We start from the raw sequence: 16,079 nt of genomic DNA, 5'->3' as shown, positions 1-16,079 counted from the left end.
TGACTGTGACTTGCATCTTACTCATCAATGGAAGGGGAATCCTGGACTCACTGAAGTCAATGGGAGATTTGGCATTGACCATGTGCAGCCTGAATTTTCCAGGCACTTCCTAGAGCTGCTCAAATTCTTTTCTGGTCTGGATTCTCACTGACTTTTATTTATGATATACACATACCCTTCTTAAAGAAGTTTTGGCAAAGTTCCTGGATGAGGTCTCTATTCATTCCCACCCTTTCAGGGCCTTAACCTAAGAGGCAGCCAAGCTGTGGTCATTCTGTTTCTCTTGGGATCAAACTATATTACTCGGGGTGGGATGTGGTGAGCATATTTACGCATTTGTTAACTGTATCTGAAGTTAAGTATATCTGAAAACTGTTAAGGCAGAGGACAGTAAGATTTATATGTCTGATATCCTGGCAACATGGTGATGGATGCTGTTTTGGTTTCTGTTTTGGGAGGACTGAGGGAAATTTGCCTTCCCTTCAGTTAAGTGTATAACTTTAGATTTCAGAATTATGTATTTTATTTATTCTTAAGCTGAAACCATAATCAATGTGCATTTGACAGCCACAAAATTTCTTTGCTGTCAAAATGTACAAGCAATTGTTTATTTATTCAATAGTATTGCTGTACCACAGTGTGAAAACATCTTTTTGTTGTTTGCTTGGAGATTTTTTCTGAAGCTAACTACGATGAGTTATATTGGTCATACTGGAGCCAAGGGGGGAATTGCCTGTAGATTATAGAGTTAGTAAGCTTATTTGTTAGTATTCTCAAATCCTTGTTGATCCTTTCTATTGTGCTAAGCTGATAATATATGAATCCCAAATTTCAAGACTCCTGCCAAAACGGATTTTTTTTTAAATTTTATTTTTATTTTTATTTTTTAACATCTTGAAGTATAATTTGGCTCTGGAGTTTTTCCTCTTTATCTTCAAAGGATCAAAAACTGGCCCAAACTAGAAAAAGAATGTAGGGAAGAATGCATTGATACTTTTAGTCTTTGGTTATTGTATTTTACTTGTCCATAAAAAGCTAAAGCACTTGCCAAATTTGGGGTAAGAAAGGCATTTCTTAGTATATTAGATTGGCATGGATATTTTTTTTCCCTTCTTTTATAGTGTAGGCTATCATCTACTCCTTAACACAACATAGTCATCTTCACTGAAGAAATTCCTTGTTATTGCAATGACCCAGCATATTGGTGGTGCCATAAACCTCTCCCATCATTGTCCTGTGAAACATTATAGGATTTTATGGCGCTTGGCTTCTGTGGGAAAAGCTTTAGTTTTGCTACAGGGTATTGAGCCTTTTTTTTTTTTTTTTTTTTGTGGTTGTAATGTGTGGGAATGGTTAGATCATGTGTTTTGTTCCAAAGTTTTTGTTTTTCATATGCTGAGAGAACTGAGAGACTCTTTGCCCTGTCCTGTAACTTGGAAAATGCTTCCTACAAAGAAATCAGCTTTTTTTGTGTGTGTGTATATGTTCCTATTTGATTTTATCATAACATTATCATTTTTATTTTTGTGGTGAGGATGATTTAAGAAGGTCATGACCTCCTCTTTCATTATGCCTATAAAAGCATTCTGATTTATCATTCTAGTTTTCTTAAGCAAGGTAGTGAAATACACTTCCCCAGGAAGGCTTAAACTGTTCTAATTTGTTTTTATATGATGCTTTGATGAGATGTTCTATCTGGTAGAATTTGGGACTTGCACTTCCTGCTGGAAGGGGCTTTGGGGAGGTCTGTAGTCTGGCCTCCTGTTCAAAGCAGGGTCAGTGCTTTAATGCTGAGACCAGGTTGCTTGCAAATCTCCAACAACATATTCCATAGTCTCTTTGGGCAGTTTGTCCCAATTCCAGTTATCCTACTATCAGTTTTTTTTTTTTTTTTCTTCTTATATCCAGTTGGAGCCTCTTCTATTTCAGTGTATGAACATCATCTCTTGTCCTTTCACCATGTACCTCTCTGAAAAGCCTGTCTTCTCAGTAATCTCCTTGTAAGTACTGTCAGACCGCTGCTAGGTCTCACACCAGAGCTCTTCAAGATAAACAAGCTCTGTTTCCTCAGCTTTTCCTCACAGAGCAAGTGCTTCAGCCTTTGAAAATCTCAGAAGTCTTCTGCTGGGTCTACTAAATTTTATGCACATTCTTCTTGTACTGGAGACCCCAAACTGGATATAGTACTTCAGATGCTATCTTGCTGGTGATAATTATACCTGGGGATAAGTAAACTACAACTTGGTCTATACCTCAAAACTTTGGACCAGAACCACCTGTTTCAGTGAAGTAGAGGTTGGACTAGGTGATCTTGGAGGTCTCTTCCAACCTAGATGATTCTGTGATTCTGTATGTACTGTGTGAAGTCTTAATCCTCTTACCCATGTATGTCCTTTTGTTCCATTAGTGTATGTCTTATAAATGATTCATAGTTGGACATCCAAAATAGCAATACACTTTACAATTTAAAACTTGCCATTGGCATCTGTTTCGCTATATTAAAGTTACCATATGTTTTCCGTTCAGTGAATGAGAATGTGCATTGAAAAATCTAGAGTAAGTTAAACAGGATTTAGTAAAAGCAGGTATGTGTGACAAACTTTGTCCTCTTTGCTTAGTTTTCAACTTGAATGACATGGTACTAAAATAATCTGGTCATATCTAGTCATGCAACCCTAGATTATGGAATTTGCATTTTGTTTGCTTTTTTTCTGCAAGCAAGTGCATTTCCAATTCTGAGAGACTGAAGCACCTTGTTACTTAGTGTATTTTCTTCTGTTTCCATTTTAAAAACACACAAAAAATGAGAAAGAATACATTTGGAGATTATTAAGGTTGCACAGTTAGTCTCTTAAAAGTTAGTAGCTGCCCAAATTAGGTTTGAAACTAAGTGAAACGTATGCACAACAAATGGGGAGCAGGTCGGAATGAAGTAGAGAGAACACATAAAACAACACATAAAAGCCTCTTTTAAATGCTGTTTGGTACATCTGGAGAAAAAGCACTAAAACCTGCAGAGTACCCTGGAGAAAATTAATGCCGAAAGAGGTGTCAGAGAACAAAAAACAAGCCTTGATTTTCAACTGAAGTTAGGTAACTCAACAGACTACTGCAATTCAATGCACGGCTCTGACAAGTGACAGTCTGATGGCATAGGCCCTAATCATATACTTAAAGCTCTCACGTGCTACGTGCTTTGCCAGGCTGAGCCTCCGCAGCGAGACATTATGGGACAAGCAGGGAATGTTGTAACCACATGTTGCAGCCACATGGGTTGATTTGGGGCATTCCTCTGTAAGACATTTATCAACAAAGGTGCTTCAAACAGAAGCAACAAAATAGCTGACACTGACATGGTTGCTTTGGACTTACGTAGGTGTAAAGAAGAATAAAATTGGTTTATAATATACTTCTATATTATATGTAGCATGTATTCAACATATGTAGTACGTGTATGAATTATGTCTGTGTGTGTATATATATATGCTTCCATATGCATACTGTGATACATGAAGAAGTTCAAGGAAATGAAAAATACAGTGCTTGAAAAAATATAATAATCTCATTAAGTGCAGGGGAACGACAACTGTACAAACACCAGGTGGGATCCTAGTTGGAACAACGCCAAAAAAAAGTCTTGGCACTGGATCTGGATATGGCCAGGATTTTTCCCTCCTGCTTTCTTCAGTTCTTAAATACGACATGTCCGCTAGTCCTCCAGCTCAATATGGAGATACTTATGCTCTGGTTGTGTATAGCCTCAGTTTCATAAAGGGTTTGGTTATCTCCCAAGATTTCTGTAAAATCCATCAATATTTTCCCCTCCTCACTTGAAAGATATGTAGAAATATGTAGAAGAAAAGGAAATATTTAATATGAGAGCTAAAAGATGAAAGATTTCTGCGATCTGTTTTAAAATGTACAATGCGGGGATTTTTTTTTTTTTTTTTTTTTTTTTTATGTGTGTGTGTGTTGACAAAAGTTAAAATTATGTAGGTGAAGATGAAGTTTGGTCTGCCTCATGGGTACTACCGTATCTATCTGTTGTAGTGCTGTATATTCACTATAGGCCATAGGTTATGGCAGGTGCTTGACCTACAAGTAATACTATGGGGAAAAGCCTTTCTTATATTTGGGAATCTTCAGATTCATCCTCCTCAAATGCTTTCACATTTAAAAAGTCAGCTTCATTGCTAATCTTTTCAAGTCTTGCCTGTTTGTGGTAGTAAATGGGAAAATAATACTGGAGATCTGATCTGGTATCTAAAGTAGTTTCTTGCAGAACAGTTGTTGAAGTCACTATGAATTATATGTTCTAGGCATTTGTGCAGTGGATCTATAATTTGCATCTGAAAAAGAATGGTCTGTGATCTAGAGTGAATTAGAATCAAGAGAAAGAAGCCTCATAATACCAGCTTGTATTCTGTAGGATGCAGCTATACTATAAAAAGTAACTTTCTTAAATGAGATATTTCCCTTATTACAGTGCTAAAAACTTTCCAAACTTCTTTTTGTAGACTTTTGCCCAGCCAGTTAAATTTAACCCTGACTTTGGGGTTTTTGAAGTAGTTAATGATGCCCCACAACGCCTGGAAAACCAGCTGAAAAAAGTTCTACATGATCAGAAACCTCCAAACCCCATTTATGATGTTATAAGGAAAGCAAAGAATGATGGGCAGCTTTCCAAAAAGATCAGCGCTTCTCCAGTCTTCAATATTGATCCAAATTACAACACTATGGTAAGCATCTTATAGCCACTGAGTTTATATTTAGATCTTACTGTAGAGATACTGGCAGTAGTTATTGTTGTGTTTGGCTTGGTAGCTTGGGAAAAATGTTAATTTATGTTAGGAAAACATAATGATGGGCCAAATTATGCCCTGCAATGCACATGTGTCTACCAGACAACTGAATGGAATTACACATGTACATCCTGTAGCACAGAATTTTGAAGATTCTGTAGGGCAGGATTCAGTTGTGTGGTCTGAATACTTTTTAATATTAAAAGAAAAAATATTATGACAACAGTTACTTTACTAGTGATCCCTGGAATGTGCAAATTGACTGAAACTAATGCATCTCAGTCTTTCCTTATTAATTAATTTCCTTATGTGGCTATGAGCTCATCTGTGGTCTGGCAACACATAAGTCTCTCCCCCATCAATTCCCAAAGGGTTTACATGGTTAGCATCAATTGAAATGGCCAGAAAAAATAACCTTTGGCAACAAGAATAGTAAATTAATGGAAAAATAGGTTGGATTTTAGAGAAAAAAAAAAAAAAAGAGTTTCAGATTTGTTCAGACATCATCAATTTTGGTATTGTTACGTGCTCACTTTCAGGACTTTATTCAGCACCACATTAGGCATGTTAAAATCAAGTACCAAAGTACCATATGCATCTGTGAGAATATAAGACATTAGTTGTGGGAGTTTACCTTTAAGCAATATCTTTGGAGGACAAAAATATATTTCACTGGGATACTTGGTTTATTCCTTTCTTGCTTATTTTGCATTGGTGTGACTGATGTGACTTCAGTTCATTTCATTCAAGGCCAGTTTAAGGTCTTGCTACATTTTTAGAGGCGGCTGCTCTAAATTATGTCATAGCTGGAAAGCTGAGAGAAAATCAGGGAGTTAAAACAGACTGCTGCTTTGCTCAGTATAAGTTTAATGATTTTCAGAAAAGAAAACACAATGTTGGGAGAGGTCAAAAGGCAACGATGTTTAACAAAGTGATAGCAATGTGAGATTGCAACTATCTGCAATATAAACTGGGAAAATGCTAAAATGGGACAAAGCTCACAGACATGCCCACCATGTTAAATGATTATTTTCATGAATATTTTGCTTGGGACAAAAGCTCAGAAGTAGAAGAACTACATGTATTCTCGATTTCTTATTTGGGGTCAGGATTCAACTGGGGAAATGTTTTGTGCCTGTGCAAGAGTGGCTAACATTGTTCTCTTGGATAACCTCACATTATTGTGACAGTGGATGACTTTTTTGACAAATTCAAAGCCATCACCTTGTCTTCACTATTACTTACATCTCTCATGGATTGGAGCAACAGGGCTCCTATATTATTTAAGGATATCTTTCCTTCTCCATGGGGTTTTCCAAAGATGGGAAGCATTATGGCTTTTTCAGGAACAATATGACTCAGTGGGCATCTAAGCTCTACACAGCCACTTGCTCACTTTCCCCCATTAGAACTGGGGAGAGAATTTGAAAGGTAAGAGAAAACTCATGGATCAAGATGAAGGCATTTTAATACATAAAAATAAATAAATAAATAAATAAATAAGCTGCAAGTGCAAGGAAAGCAAAACGAGGAATTCATTCACTACTTTCCATTGGTAGGCAGATATTCAGCTATTTCCAGGAAAGCCAGGCTCACCGTGTGTAATGGTTACTTGGGAGGACAAATGCCATCACTCTGAACATCACTCCCCTCAGCTTTTATTGCTGAGCAGGGCAGCATATGTTGTGGAATATCCCTTTGGTCCGCTGGGGTCAGCTGTCCTGGCTGTGTCCCCTTCGATCTTCTGGTTCACCCCCAGCCTCCTTGCTGGTAGGCTGTGAAAAGAAGAGGTCTTGGGGCTCAGTAAGTCCTGTTCAGCAATAGCTAAAACAGTATGTTATCAACACTGTTTTGGTCGCAGGTTCAAAACACAGCACCATATGTGCTAATATGAAGAAAATTATCCCAACCTGAACCAGAGAATTTAGACCCTCATCCACTTCAACTTGGCATTTTAAGGTTGAGCTGGAACTAAGTGGCCTGCAAAATAGTCTGCCAAAAATCAGGACTGCAACTATGTAAGGTGAAAGATGTCAACTTCATTCATTGTACCACACAGTGGCAGAACCAGAAGTCATCCCAGACCCACTGCGTCAAGTAGTTCAGTTCAAATCAAATAGAATTTGATCTTTCAAGCATAGAGCAAGGCTGCCTCTGTTGCTTTGACTGCTTCTATTTTTGCTTCTCTCATTGATTGATAGTTGAGCAGCCATCACTCACTTGCACATTATTGGTGAAAATGAGTTGTGACCTTTCAGGCTACAGCCTGACTTCAAATGTGTAGTCTGAGAAATGCACTGGCAGCATTTTTCTCTCTATTTTAATTCTCTCTCACACTGCCACAAATTTATGGATAACCGAAAGATCCTTCTGCATGTCTGCATGCATGCTTGCTAGTTATTGATTTGGAGGTAACTTCTTATCAATAGTCAAAATCAACTCGGTGTGAAATATATTGAGAAAAAAACCTGCGGAGTTGGGTAGACCCAGGCACCACTATGGAAAGAAACTGGCTGGCATCCCACATACCTTACTTCAGAGAAACCCCAGTTCAGCAAAGCACTTAAGTATGTGTTTTACTTTAATCAAGTGAAGTTAAACACATGCTTAAACTTAAACACGTGCTAAAAGCTTTACTGGATTGGGTCCCAACATGGCCTAAGGCTGACTGGGTAAGGAAGCTAACTAAGGTAACAAAACCCACCAGATTGAATGTTGCATCTGTCTTTGGGGAAGGAGAAAGAGTAGAGATTCTTTCCTTCTGATAGTATATATAATTTTGTGTACCAACCATGTACAGACGTGAACATGTTATGAATCATTCAGATAAAAAACTGGGCTGTGAGTCAGTAAATACATAAATATTAAATGCAGACTGACTGGCCAAAATAAAGAGACAATCTTCTGTATTTCCAAAAGGCTTGTTAGTTACCAAAAGGAGGTATATACGGTATGGTTGGGAGTAATTAGTCTCCATCTCCACAAATTACATTGTGTGAGCCACTGCCAACATAAGCTTTCCGTATTTTGAAATATTTTCTTCTCTCTAAATGAAACCACCCACTTTCTGAGTAATTTAGATTTTTTTTAATCCCCTACAGATATGCATGAAGGAGAAATAAACCTGGTCCCTAATGAAATATTAGCTCATGGAAAGAAAATTTAAAATGTAATTTACATGAACTGGTTATTTGATATAGCAAGTAGCAAAAACATTGATACTTCCATCCTTGACCCAAATTCACCTGTTTCTCTGGACAAGAGGAGTTATTGCATTTTTACTAATCATCAATTTCACCTTCACTAAATGGAAAAGTGCATCTCAGATAAATAAAACCAGTCATCCCCTAAGAATGTAAAAAACACGATTTTTTAAATTATTTTTTTTAAAGAAAAGTAAAAAAGGTGTGTTGTGTCATTTGAATAGTTACGGTTCACGGTGGCCCACACTCAGAGAACTTGCTCTCTTTATAAGACCCTCAGGCAAGTTTTTCAGTTAGCTGTTTCTGTGTAGCTCACCGCTTAACACCTCCTTTTCACCCTCCAAATCACTCTTTGGCGGCACCTAGCTTTCTGCTTTGACTAGGCACTGAGATTTAAATGACCACCTGAGCGGAAATATATTACGGGTCTGATTCTATTCACACTTAGATTTCCATTTAAAGTGTTACTGTGTGCAATGCAGTTATGCAACATAAAAATGGGAAAGGTGATAACTGATCTTTGATTATTATTATTTTTAATATCCAGAGTTCCACCATTTGGGAATCATAATTTATGCTAAAGCTTCCCTATTCCTCAAATTATTGGGGATAAAATGTAATAATGTCTGATTATAAAAGATGAATAAGAAAAATTATCAGTTTCCTACTGCAGAAAATTTATGAGCATTTAATTTGTATTGGAATTGTGCGGTAAAAGCATGACTCATGCATACATTCCAGGGCCTCAACGTCCTTCTCATACTGAGGAACCCAGAACTGAACAAAGTACTTGAGGTGCAGCCTCACCAGAGCAGAGTACAAGGGGATGATCACCTCCCCCTGGTCCTGCTGGCCACACTATTCCTGATACAAGCCAGGGTGCCGCTGGCCTTCTTTGCCCCCTGGGCACACTGCTGGCTCGTGTTCAGGAGAGCATCAATCAGCACCCCCAGATCCTTTTCCTCTGCACAGCTTTTGAGCCATTTTCCCTTAGCTCTGTAGCACTGCATGGGGTCGTTGGGGCCAAAGTGCAGGACCCAGCACTTAGCCATGTCGAACCTCATCCCACTGGCCTCTGCCCATCGATCCACCCTGTCCAGGTCCCTCTGCAGGGCCTTCCTACCCTCTGGCAGATTGACGCTTCCCCCCAACTTGGTGTTGTCTGCAGACTTACTGAGGGTGCACTCAATTCCCTCATCCAAATCATCAGTAAAGCTATTAAAGAGGATGGCCCCCAACACTGACCCCTGGGGAACACCACTCGTAACCAGTCACCAGCTGGATTTCACTCCTTTCACCACTACTCTCTGGGCCTGGCTGTCCACCCAGTTTTTAACCCTGCAAAGTGTGTACCTGTCCAAGCCATGGGCTGCCAGCTTCTCCGGGAGAATATTGGGGGAGACCATGTCAAAGGCCTTGCTGAAGTCTAGGTAGACATTATTTTTGAAGAAAAAACAGCCATGATTTGTTAAAAAAAAAAAAGTTGTACTCTCATAGGCAAAATCATATTTAGATCTTATTACCTGTTAATAGCAAAGAAATTCAATTTTCCTGGTACAATTAAGACTAAACTGGATAACAAAGGTGATGTTCATTGTATACTAGTTTTTTAAGACAATGCTTCTTTAGAAGGGGGATGGAGAGAATCCATTATATGGCAAGCAAAATAATAAAGTCAAGAATACTGCAAATATTTGGCATTTCTTTTTTAATAGCGCCTTGATCGAGAACAAGCAGTGCAGTGGATTAAGAAGGAAAGACTTCCAGCTTTTCTAGAAAGTGATTGCTACTTTGAATACAGGTATTGCAGTCTTTTATGCTCTTAGTTTTATATCTACGTTTTTCTTTTATCTTTAACTAATCATGACAGTACTCAATATATTTTCTCTCACATCTCGTCTTTTAGCTTTTTAGCAACCTGGATAAGTTAAAATCAGTGATTTTTTCATTTATTTTTCTGTAATTATCTTTGACTACAATTACATACTATATTACAACACTACAGAGAGAGTAGGAGGAGTATTTGCAGATTCCTGGATCTCTCTTTCACAGAGATATAATGGTAGCAATACATTTTTCTCTAATTAATATATAAGCCATATGGGTAAAAGAGATGAATCCATAAAATCTATTCAAAAAAGACAGACAGTCCTTTTTATCTTAATTATCTGTTTTGTATCTTCGGGCCCACTTCAGATTTCCTTTTGCAAGGTTCTCTGTGGGATGCCATGGTGAAGTTTGGATGATTTCCAGTTATACACTTGCTGTATATTTCCAGATGTCCTTTCAGCCTCTTTTCTAATATTCAAGAGGTTTGGTCTGTGTTTTGGAAGGACCTGTCTCTACAGCCCTTAAGGTCATTGATAATTGTATTGTGTTGATAATTGATAATTGTAGTGCGTAGGGTTCCTAAAAAGGAGAAGCAGCCTGGCAGTATGGTTCACAAAACACGTTTGTTAATTGTTATGACAGAATAGTTACTGGGGTGCTGACTTCTACATGAAAAGATTCAAAATTATTTTTAACTTTCAATATCCTGAAGACTGCACTTGGGAATGTTTCATGAGGAAAACCGCAAAGAATAAGAAAACCATCAAAGAGTGTTCCATTTTACCTTTAGTAGAAGCCTGCTTTATGATACAGGTATCTGGGTGTTGTGAAACACTAGAAGTTTGATCTTCTGCTATACCAAAGGTGTTTTTATCTATCTATCTATCTATCTATCTATCTATCTATCTATCTATTTATGAAACAGTTACATAAGAGCATTACATAAAACTATCTTGGAATCATAGAATATCCTGAGTTGGAAGGAACCCACACAGATCATCGAGTCCATCTCCTGATTCCACACAGGACTACCCAAAAACCAAACCATATGTCTCACAGCATTGTCCAAATGTTCTTGAACTCCACCAGGCTCAGTGCCATGCACACTGCCCTGGGGAGCCTGTCCCAGTGCCTGACCCCCCTCTGGGTGCAGACCCTTTCCCTAACCCCCAGCCTGACCCTCCCCTGTCCCAGCTCCATGCCGTTCCCTCGGGTCCTGTCGCTGTCCCCAGAGAGCAGAGCTCAGCGCCTGCCCCTCTGCTCCCCTCGTGAGGGAGCTGCAGGCTGCCATGAGGCCTCCCCTCAGCCTGCTCTGCTCGGGGCTGAGCACATCGAGGGACATCAGCTGCTCCTCATGTGTCTACATCTCTAGACCTCTCCATCCTCTAGTCCCCCAGTCTGTACATACATGTGCCTAATTTCTGTAGATATCAGTGCTTTAAATTACATTCCTGAATCAGGAGCAAGATAAGCTGAGGTGTTAAATTGGAAGCTTGTGTTTAAAGATGAAGATAAGATGAAAGTGTGTATTAGGTTTATGTGGCAAGGTTTTGGTAGTGAGGGGGCTGCAGGGGTGGCCTATGTGAGAAGAGCCCAGAGGCCACCCCATGTCAGATCAGAGCCAGTTCCAGCCAGCTCCATAAAGGACCTGCCGCTGTCTAGAGCTGAGCCAGTGGGTCCTGCTGCTTGCACTTCTGTGAGAGCAGATTTAAGAAAGAAAAAAAACTGCTGTGCCACAACAGCTGGGAGAGAGGAGTGAGTCAACCCTTTAGACACCAAGGTCAGTGAAGAAGGAGGGCAGCAGGTACTCAGTTGCAGCAGAAGTTCCTCTACAGCCCATGGGTCCCACATGGAGCAGATCTCCACGCTGCAGCCTGTGGAGAGGAGCCCACACAGGAGCAGGGGGTCTGGGGGGAGCTGCCGCCCACCCATGGGGGACCCGTGCTGGAGCAGTTTGCTCCTGGGGGATGGATGGACCCCATGGGACGGAGCCGTGTGGGAGCAGTTCCTGAAGAGCTGCCGCCTGTGGGCAGCCCCTGCAGGCTCAGTTTGGGAAGGACGGCATCCCGTGGGAGGGACCCCACAGGGAGCAGGGGCAGAGAGGAACCATGAAGGAGTGGTGGAGACGAAGCATTAGGGACTGACCACAGCACCCATTCCCCATTCTCCTGCGCCTCTTGGGGGAGGAGGTAGAAGAAGGTAGTTGGGGGAGAAGGTGATTTTGGTTTGCTTTTAGTTCTCACCACTCTATCCTGTTATCAATATGTAATAAATTATATTAATCTCCATATACTGAGTCTGTTTTGCCTATGGTGGTAGGTGGTGAGTGATCTCCCTGTCATTATCCCAACCCATGCACCTTTCTTCATCATATTTTCTCCTCCTGCTCTTTTGAGGAAGGGGAATGAGAGAGCAGCATTGTGGAACTTATTTGCCCTTCAATGTGAAACCACCACAAGGTACCCCAATCCTAGAATGAAATCCTTTTGCCTCCAAGTAGTGGGGACAAACAAAAATGGGCATTCAGTTCATGGTCATATGCTAAGGCATAGGCTTCTTCCCTTCACATTCACCTTGGTTTTATACTACTATCTGACTTAACTGAGTAAGCTCTGCCACAGTTCTTGAGACCAAAGCATCCTCAAGATCCTCCTGGTCATGTGGTTCTAATACTGCCTTTTTCTGGACATTGCAATGTTCACAATATCACAAGGTAGCACTGGAGTGTATTATGTCTACATTGAGCAGCCAACTGAACATGGTAGCACCTGCTGTCTTGTTATCATCTGAAAGCTCAATTAGTATGAGTACTGCTGTGGCATTGCTGCTCACAGATTGCTTGTGTCAGGGACAGGAAATGTAATGTCTGGTACTGATACAGGGCTTCTGCAATCTGGGGAAATAGTTCCATTTTAGCAAACAATATGTTCAAGTATTTCTTGGCAGGGTTTGGAGCTGTATGGATATATGCAAGATCATCCTGACAGAAATCAATTTTGCTGGTAAAGATTTATAATGTAAAGCAGGCCACCATCTGTAAAGCTGGTGGACTATGGAATGGCAGTACTGGTGTTTACATATGTGACAGCAGGCGAGCGGTGAAATAATAAAGTAGAACATGAAGTTCCTTGTGGCAATTTATTTTCAGAGTGATCATGTTTTTCATTGCCTATTCTAGGGAAAAATCAATTGTTTCTCTGACTAAAAGCTAAGATTAACCATTTTCTTGTCTGAACATTTAATTCCAGGCTAGCTACATTGATATCACAAGTAGAATGGAGCCAGACTGGCATTAATTTCATTATAGACAGTAACTATTATCCCTGGATAAGGAAGGAAGTTCCTAGTCCTCCCTCTCCTGAAGAGGATGAGACTTCATTCACTATGAAGAAGTTCTATGTATCACTTGGCCAGGTAAAATGAACGTTTAGTGGGTGTAACATTGAGCTAGATTGAATGCATTGGGTTAAATTATTGTAATTGAGGTCCCAACTTAATTGAATAACTGAGTCTCTGAATATTCCATCTTTTTAAAGCTCTTTGTGCTAAAGAAGAAGTTTGGTGGGTCATAACACAACTTAAACAGAACTGCTGCTGTATTATGAGTATGCTCAGCTACTGTCATACAGCTCTTTTCACTGGGAAGTATCGGAGTAGAAATGTATACAAACAGACTGCACAAAATGACTGCAGACAGTAAGCCCTCTGTCAGAAACACTGCAATAAATAATGCTGAATTATTCTATGACATATCTTTTCATAGGCTACAGTTTCTCAGACGAAGGATTGGTTTACGTTAGCACAGGAAAGTGATTGCACAAAAACTACAGATTCATTTACGCGTCCTGTAGCTTCTAGTCAAATTCAAGATATTCAGCATTTGCCTGAGATGCATGAAAGAGATGATTCATTAAGTGACAAAACTGGCCTAGGTAAGTAACAGAGACCCAGATATTGTATATATAACTGTCTGACTTAGTCAAAATAGAAGGCATTCTAAGGAATTGCTACTAACTCCACTTACTACTTTCTAAAAGGATCACATGGTATCTCAGGCTTCAGATGGGGGAAAAAATGGGTTTGTTTCTTTCCCTAGTCACAACATTAAATGTAAATTTGACCTAATAGTCAAGTAATTTTGTGATAGTAGAAGCCACTTTCCTTACATATTTGTGTCTCACATATGTCTTTAAGTTTCAACTGAGTTTTTTTGTTTGCTTGTTTAGTTGGTTGGTTGGTTTTCATTTGAGATGATTTGAAAGACTTTATTGTCTAGATCCTTTGGGTATTTGATAATATATGATTTGCACTGCAGCCATCCCAGGGTATTTATGTTTGACACTTACAGGCCTTCTGGCTGCCAGTTTTTATGAATCTTAGAGAATGTAATTGTTTGTGACATTCTTGTCTGTCAGTCAAACTTAACTGAAATTGTTCAGCAGGTTCAAAGGTACTGGGAGAAAACACACAGACACACATGTTAACATACATGATTGCATAGCTTTGCTTCTGTTCTGCACTAGCAAGATGAACAATGTTGCTAGGAGTTCTCTCTCTTCCCATTCTCAGAGAAAAAACAGCCATGCCTTGAGACTTGTACTGCTGGGACCTTGGAGTAGAAAGGCTGAATGGAAAATTGGAAGACGTGGTAATTCCAGAAATCTGTCTTCTTTCCCAAACCCATGTGGGTTTTCTCAGGAAACATATTGCTGATTCATGGATTATTGATGAAGTTATTCAAGTTGCACTTGTTTGCAGCTCATGACTCTACCAGTAATTTTTGCAGTGCTTTGAGCAGAAAGGTCACAAGTGCACCATTCTTGCAGAGTGCCATTATGTAGCATGGCTCTGTATTGCAGTGGACTGGGCATAGAACTATAGAAAACCTCTCTGTCCTCTGAGCATTTTGCCTCAATGGATATATTTTCTCGCTGAAAGCAGTGTTTTATAACATAGACATTGATTTTACATGTACTTACAGCAGTAAGTTTTTATTCTTTATTCTTCTTTCACGGGAAAGCTAGCATTCATTTTCCAGTCAGAAAACTATTTTTAGGCACAATATTCATCTGTTGTAGGGATCAAGAACTAAAAGCAATAAAGGGCATCAGCTAAGCTTCTCAGAACCAGCCTACAATTAAAAAGAGAGCAATAGTTGAAGGTATTTGCTTTGACAATACAGTTTGAATTCTTTGCTCTCTGCTTCAGTTGGATCAGGGTGATGAACAGATGTCTTGAGCAAAAAAAATTACCACTTGGCTTTTGATTACTCAAAAGCTGTGTGCCTCTCTCCCTGATCCTTCTAGGTCTCATGAAATCATTCTTCCTGTTTCAGATTCATAGAACTGTGTTGAGAAGTTATACTTTGTCAAAGACAGTATTAGAAATAGTTTAGTGCAGTGGTCTGCACTTGGCTTCTTTGTAGGTTGACACAAGGAATGTCTAACTGCCATTGCCATTTATTGACTAGCCTACTGGAGAGTTACATTGGCTGATAACATTGCACGTGTGAAGTTAGTGGCTCAGAGGGCTTTAGCCCTTTTCTGTCACAGTCTGATGTAGTGCATGTGCTCAGAGTTCATAGCATCCATCTCTTTGACAATGTGATTGAATGTACCCAGGTGTTTACCTTACTGACACAATAGAATGCAATTGCCTAAGTCTTATATTTAGGAAAATACAGAAGATTAAGCTTATCTAGTTACTTTAACTACTGGATTGATATGAAGATATTCTAAAGCCACAGTTGAAATATTACTTTTTTTTTTTCCTTTCACTTAGATTCTGTTGATGGTCAAAATATCTGCAGTTATTCTGCTCAATTTTACAGGGCTGACCTGTGCAATGGTAACAGCATTAACCTAGGTAAACATTATGTATATTCAAATCATCTCCACTAACATGTTCCAGAAGTACGTGTTTTGTTGAAAGTCTGTTAGAAGTAGAAAAGGTTCTTGAGTAAGATAAAGCATCAAGTTTCTTTCTCAGCAGACCAGGATGGCAGGGCATGCCTTATAGCATGGGCACAAAGAGGAGTGGGGTAGTGTAGACAAAAAACAAACAAACAAAAACAACAAAACAGCAACAACAACAACAAAAAACACAAAACAAACAAAAACAAAACAAAACAAAAACCACAAAAAAACCCACAACCAACCAACAACCAAACAAACATGTCTGGTCACTGTTATGGACTTATTAGTTTTAAAACATCTCTAACCAGAAAGGATTTTAGCGATATGGT

The 16,079-nt window shown here is 39.4% G+C and overlaps 1 protein-coding gene across 1 annotated transcript in view; it reads left to right on the top strand.

The window, feature by feature from the left end:
* RGS22 (regulator of G protein signaling 22) overlaps positions 1–16,079 on the top strand; it is a gene marked incomplete at its 3' end in the record, with an annotated part of 62,953 nt that overhangs the window by 6,716 nt on the left and 40,158 nt on the right. Inside the window, exons 4-7 of the mRNA XM_084281690.1 lie at positions 4,518–4,739; positions 9,721–9,806; positions 13,084–13,249; positions 13,599–13,767. Of these exons, the coding sequence (XP_084137816.1) occupies positions 4,518–4,739; positions 9,721–9,806; positions 13,084–13,249; positions 13,599–13,767 (643 nt within the window). The remainder of the gene's footprint in view (positions 1–4,517; positions 4,740–9,720; positions 9,807–13,083; positions 13,250–13,598; positions 13,768–16,079) is intronic.

The sequence above is a fragment of the Netta rufina genome (assembly GCF_964035555.1).
Source record: "Netta rufina genome assembly, chromosome: 2".
In the NCBI taxonomy this organism is placed as follows: domain Eukaryota; kingdom Metazoa; phylum Chordata; class Aves; order Anseriformes; family Anatidae; genus Netta; species Netta rufina.
The sequence above is the reverse complement of the archived record's forward strand: the minus strand, read 5'-3'. Positions and strand labels throughout refer to the sequence as shown.